Genomic DNA, 5,738 nt, shown 5'->3' with positions numbered 1-5,738 from the left:
AATAGTTGTTCCCCTTTCAATTCTTGATAGTTGAAGAACATTGCCTTATCTACACACACATGATGAGTTGCACCGATATCTACCCACCATTCCCTTGTGTTTCCAACCATGTTGCATTCGGACATAACTGCAGATAGACTCATTTCCTGCATTCCTTCGGAAAGGTTGTCTTTCTAAATCATGTTGGCTTGAGCAGGTTTCCTAAGCTTTCGACATTCATTTGAACGATGTCTGACCTTTCCACAATTATAGCATTTCCCTTTGAACTTTTTCGCCTTCTTAGAGTTATCTCTACGCAATGCATCGTTTGAGATCTTTCGTTTCTTGTTCAAAGGCCTTTGTTCTGTTTCAACAAAGTTTGCTCCAAGTTAGTCAATGGGTTTCCTTTCATTTTTCCTATTGTCTTTTTCAATTCTCAAGCGAACGATCAATTCTTCCAAATTCATCTTCTTACGTTTGTGCTTGAGATAGTTCTTGAAATCTCTCCACATAGGAGGGAGTTTGTCGATGATGGCAGTCACTTGAAAGGATTCACTTAGTTCCATCTTTTCGATATGTATGTAGTGCAAGAGAACTTGAATTTCTTGCACTTGACTTATCACAGTTTTGGTATCTACCATTTTGTAGTCCAAAAATTTGCCCACAATGAACTTCTTGGTTCCGGTATCCTCGGTCTTGTATTTATTTTTCAAAGAATCCCACAATTCCTTGGCCGAGTTTTTAGAACTAGACACCCCATATAGTGTATTGTCCAACTCATTCAAAATGTAGTTTTTACATAGAAAGTCCGAATGCTTCCATGCATCCAACGCAATAATCGACTCACGATTATTTTCTCCCTCTTGTACGGATGGCGCGGTCTCTTTTAAGAACTTTACCAAATTGAGGGTAGTGAGATAGAATAACATCTTTTGTTGCCATCTATTAAAATTCAAGCCACTAAATTTTCCGATTTTTCACCATGCGGGATTGAAGTGTTTATAGTCATAGGCGTAACCATGTTTGTACCATTTTGACTTGAAGCTTCTACAGTACTCATTTCTGTTACAAAAACAAAAGATTATCACAATGCAAAGTAAGGAAAAGGAACAATGGACAAAAACTATTCCAAAATGAAGAACAAAGTATGGGTTAAATTAAAACAAAACCAAAACAACCGTCGACAAATATTGTCTTAAATTGTTGGTTCCGGGGTTTATGTGAGCAGTATGATGGTTGTTGATATTTGTATCAAAACAAATTCATGTTTAACCCGTAGGAGCGTGATCAAACTATCGATATGTGAACTTGAAAGTGTAGTACAAAACCACAAAATCAAGGTATCAAAATGAAACAAGAAAATGAGAAGAAAAAGAAATGAAACCCGAGGCAAGTGATGGCACTCTCTCCTTAAGACAATATTGTCCCGCTATGGTGCTCACGGTTGACGGCACTTGTCTCCCAAGATACAACGGATGTTTAATCTAGTGGTAGCAACACTTCACACCACAAGAACCGGTGAACCGACAGAATTTCCCCCTCTATAAAGGGATTTTATGCAAGAAAAAGAGAGATAGATTTTGTAAGAAAAGAAGAGTGCTCAATGCAAAATATGAGTTGGTGTTCCCTTAGGGACATCCAAGGGGTCCTATTTATAGAGGAGGAAGGGGTGTGGATAAAGTGGTGTGGGCCAAACCATGCAATCTTTCGAATAGTTGCAACATTCCATCTTCGCTAGCTTTTCGCTCGAGCAGCGCTTCAAAAATTCGAGCAGAACATACTTCGCTCGCTTTTCGCTTGAATTTCGCTCGAACGAGCGAGACCGTCGCTTGAGCGAACATCGAGCAACAGTGTATTTTAGCCCTTTTCCACCGTATTTTCCTCCAATCTTTGGAGCGTAATTTCTCATTCACCCGAAATTGGTTTCTAATGTCCAAATATACTACGATCATCTACTCGATGAGTAGAACAAGTTGGCCTTTTTACTTTTGTAATTTGACCATCGGATCAAGTCCGAATATTCGGCCGAACTTGACACGTTAATCACACTTTTCGATTTCAATTTTTACTTAACCAATTTCCGATCTTTCATGTTAATTTGGAAATCAATTTCCAACATAAATTTACAAAAATGTTAAGCTATATGGACCCTATATATTCTTTTCATAAGCAAAGATTATAATACACATGTATTCTGTAAAGATTAAAAGAATGGAAGAAACAAAGACCATCCAAATTTACATACAGAAAGAAAAAACTCTCGACTGTGATCCCTGTTCAAATCCATCCAATGGTAAGTGATGACAAGTATGTTAATAAAGGATGCCCTGCATAGGCATTCCTTCCTTCTTTCTTCATTCTCAACTGCATTTCCAAATTTGTCTCTCTCAAAGCATTTTGACTACGAGCAGCAATTACTGTTATGCTGCTCGTGACAAACTTGTTTCTGTTTCAAAATTTGGTTCTTCACAGGCGTAGACCCTTTCTCCAGTAGACTAGGTGTTTCCAGGATCTGAAATGGAACAGAGTACATCATTGACATAATAAGCAACAAAAAGAGTGAAATTTAAGGGATTCAGTTTCTCCTTATAAGAGCAATAATAAACAAAATGACATCGAAAATGAGCAAAACAAACGCACAAATTCATAGCAGTTCACTCAATGTGGAAAGCTACATCGACTATCCCCTTCGGATTTTCACTATATTGGAGAAGATAAGTACAAGGTGTTTCTCGTCATCTCGTGCCTCTCACACGCTCAAAACCTGCCCCTAAAATCCTTAAAGTGGCCTTGCTGCGACAGTTGATTCTCGATCAAGGGAATAAGTGTACACTATGATTAGGTTCACACAGTATAGAGTATGATAAATCTGTTAGTTTTTGAAGCATTAAGGCATTTTATCATATCAAATACAAAGGTAGGGCCTGAAACCTATCAATGCATGCTTCACACCTGCATACTGATGCGAGATTCTCGTCCTTGTGATGAGACGTGAATGCAGAAAGATCCATTTCTAAGAAATAATTGCCTTTTCATATTATAATCTACCTGTTTCTGCATATTTCTTACATTTGAGACATCATTTAGAAAGATAAAGAATAATCAAACGTTCCTTTCAGTTAGAGGGAAAACGAAGAAAATGGCTTATGAAGTTGCACCACGTGTTTCTTCTCTAGTATAATTGTTCCCCTTCATTCTCCTCGTAATTGTTGTTTTAGAACAACACAAACCCTTTATTAAAGACCACTTTGTACTTCATGCTTCATGGATAAACCCAAAAACAACAAAACATGTACAACTAACTTGCGAAATTAAGTCCAAAATTACATATTCTATTTTTTATCTAATGTTAATATTGAGATATATCGTCAGGGTTTGCCTTTTCAGGTATACCTTCATTGTTAGCTCTTTAAATAGTTGCTGCACATTTTCTCTAGTCCTAGCACTGCATTCAAGAAATAAACACTTGTGCTTCTGAGCAAGAGCCATTCCTTCCTCCACAGTAACTGCCCTCTCACTATCCTGAAATGAGAATAATAAATTTTCTTTAAAGGTTGTTGAAACTGGAAAAAAAAAAATTATCAAACTTGCACAGTAAGATAGCCACAACAACTCACCTTATCAACCTTATTTCCAACAAGTATCTTGACACAATCAGGGTTCGTCGAGTAAAGCTCTAGTTCCTTGGCCCATATCTTCAATAAATTCGTAAACGTCTCTCGTCTTGTTACATCATAAACTGTAATAAGCAATGAAATAGTCCAGTAGTTACTTCCATGATGAGTGTAAAGACCAACATAATACATCATACTCAGTAAACCCACCAACGGAAAATGCAAGAAGTGGGAAAACCTTCTACCATATTGATTCAAAAATGTATAGTTTCAAAGAAAACTAACTTGATTGGGGAAATATTAGAAGAGATGCAACTAACAAGCAAAGGCGAAACTAAAACTAAATCTTGGAGTAGGCTAAAATTCAGAGCTCGGGTGGACAGGGACTTTGGAGTGGGCTAAATCTTTTTAAAGGAAAATGAGTGGCCTAAACTTTAGGCTGGATAGTAGACCAATTCTGAAACAAGAGGGTCCGCCTCTGCTAAGAAGAAACAGCCATTAATAGAATTATAATTCTGATAAAAGTTAATGCTTCGGGTGGTTTTCCCCAGATAATACACCTAAAATATGGAACTCAACTAAAGCAAACTTCAAAATATCACCTGTGACACTAATTATGTCGAGTAATGCATTATGTCGTTACAGTCATACCGAGAATGATTCCATGAGTGCCTCTGTAGTATGAACTCATCAGTGTTCCAAACCTTTCCTGCCCCGCTGCATTGTAACATAAACTCTGATAAATAGGTAACTTTTTGGCAGCATGGAAATGGAATTAGACTTGGAAATGATTCCATCATATTTGAATTGAATAGCAATTCCATGCTTCCAACTCCACCTTACGAGCAAAATTTTTAGAGCATTCTATTTTCAGTGCAAACAAATAATTTCACTTATATTCATTTCGAGATTTGCTTCATTACCTGTATCCCAAATTGTTAGCTTTAATCTTTTTCCACCAGTTGTTAGCAGCTTTATCTTGAAGTCCACTCCTGAACATAAGGATCAAAGTGTGCAGAACTAATCAAAAGGTACATCAGGCATGCAGTATTACACATGATTCAACTGTACAATAAACAATTTTGGCATATTTTTTCTTGCTTGGATTGTTCAGAATATACCAGCCATCAAATGGTAGAAGGAGTAAATTACAATAAAACAAATAAATAGTAAAAGAAAAGCAAATCAGCTTAAAAGAAGCATGTTTAGCTTAGCTTAAAAGTTCAAAAGAAGCTGAAAATGACTTCTTTGACAGAAAGCCTTAAAAGCTTAGCCAAACCTGCTCTAGAAATCCCAACAAGAACTTTTCATTGTCTTTTCCAGCTTCAATTGCCTTTATGCAATTGGAACTCCTATCAAAGGGACAAGAAGACAGTCCAAACACACAAGCACACATAAAACTCAAGTGATTGATGAGAGAGAGAGTGTGTACCAATTGTGGGAGAGAGATTCTGCGGAAACTGTTGACAATTTGAAATGAAACTAAGAAGAAGACTACTTTTTCCAACACCCGAATCACCAATCAATAATATCTTCAAAGAGTAATCATAATTAATAGTACTACAACAATTCTTACTTGAACCCATAATCCTTCACTGCACCATAAACTTTAAAACTTCGTTAAAAACAAGAGAAATGAAAAATCCACAAAATTTAACAGATTTTCTCCGGATTTTGTTAGGTGGGATTTGGAAAAAACTTAGACCATAATAATAATGCCAGGGACGTGGCGCTAAATTAGATTGTGTTAAATGATAGGTTGAACAAAAGGTGTAATCAAGTCCGTTTGGTTCGAAAATAAGTGAAATAATATTTTCTTGAATAATTAGTGGTTGAAAAAGAAGAATTTTTTTTTGATTTACGTGTAATATTATTTTATGAAAGATTGTATGATTAAAAGTAAGATAGAAAAAAATAGAATGAAATGTAATATAATGTAATGACATGAAATTTAATGAGCACCGAAGGGGAGTATTTATTTAATTAATGTCAAATAAATCTCATTTACAGCTTGTTTGAGAGTGTTTTTTGGCCTAAAAAATTGATTTTTTGATCGTTATTTCACTATTTCAGTCGTCATATTTTTTTGATCGGTATTTCACGAGTGGACCCTACTTTTTTCTAACAGTCAAAAAATCAATTTTC

At 36.0% G+C, this 5,738-nt stretch overlaps 1 protein-coding gene across 1 annotated transcript; it reads right to left on the bottom strand.

The window, feature by feature from the left end:
- Positions 1–2,155: 2,155 nt before the first annotated feature.
- On the bottom strand, positions 2,156–5,386 carry LOC111377468 (ras-related protein RABC2a-like). The gene is made up of 6 exons (XM_023000572.1): positions 5,026–5,386; positions 4,517–4,585; positions 4,245–4,310; positions 3,597–3,718; positions 3,373–3,501; positions 2,156–2,491 (listed from the first exon to the last, which is right to left on the bottom strand). Exons 1-6 carry the CDS (start codon positions 5,177–5,179, stop codon positions 2,381–2,383), a joined length of 651 nt encoding a protein of 216 aa, XP_022856340.1. The 5' UTR covers positions 5,180–5,386; the 3' UTR covers positions 2,156–2,380.
- Between the last annotated feature and the right edge of the window lie 352 nt (positions 5,387–5,738).

The sequence above is a fragment of the Olea europaea genome, unplaced genomic scaffold (genome assembly GCF_002742605.1).
Source record: "Olea europaea var. sylvestris unplaced genomic scaffold, O_europaea_v1 scaffold1658, whole genome shotgun sequence".
Lineage (NCBI taxonomy): Eukaryota > Viridiplantae > Streptophyta > Magnoliopsida > Lamiales > Oleaceae > Olea > Olea europaea.
This window is presented reverse-complemented; position numbering and strand designations above follow the sequence as displayed.

What these genes read in the sequence shown, in the direction of transcription:
- LOC111377468 (XM_023000572.1), bottom strand. Translation starts at nt 5,179, where the DNA reads ATGGGTTCAAGTAAGAATTGTTGTAGTACTATTAATTATGATTACTCT. An exon ending in GCTAACAATTTGGGATACAG is followed by an intron (nt 4,311 to 4,516) that starts GTAATGAAGCAA and finishes GTTACAATGCAG; the next exon opens with CGGGGCAGGAAAGGTTTGGA. An exon ending in TTAAAGAGCTAACAATGAAG is followed by an intron (nt 2,492 to 3,372) that starts GTATACCTGAAA and finishes GTTCCATTTCAG; the next exon opens with ATCCTGGAAACACCTAGTCT.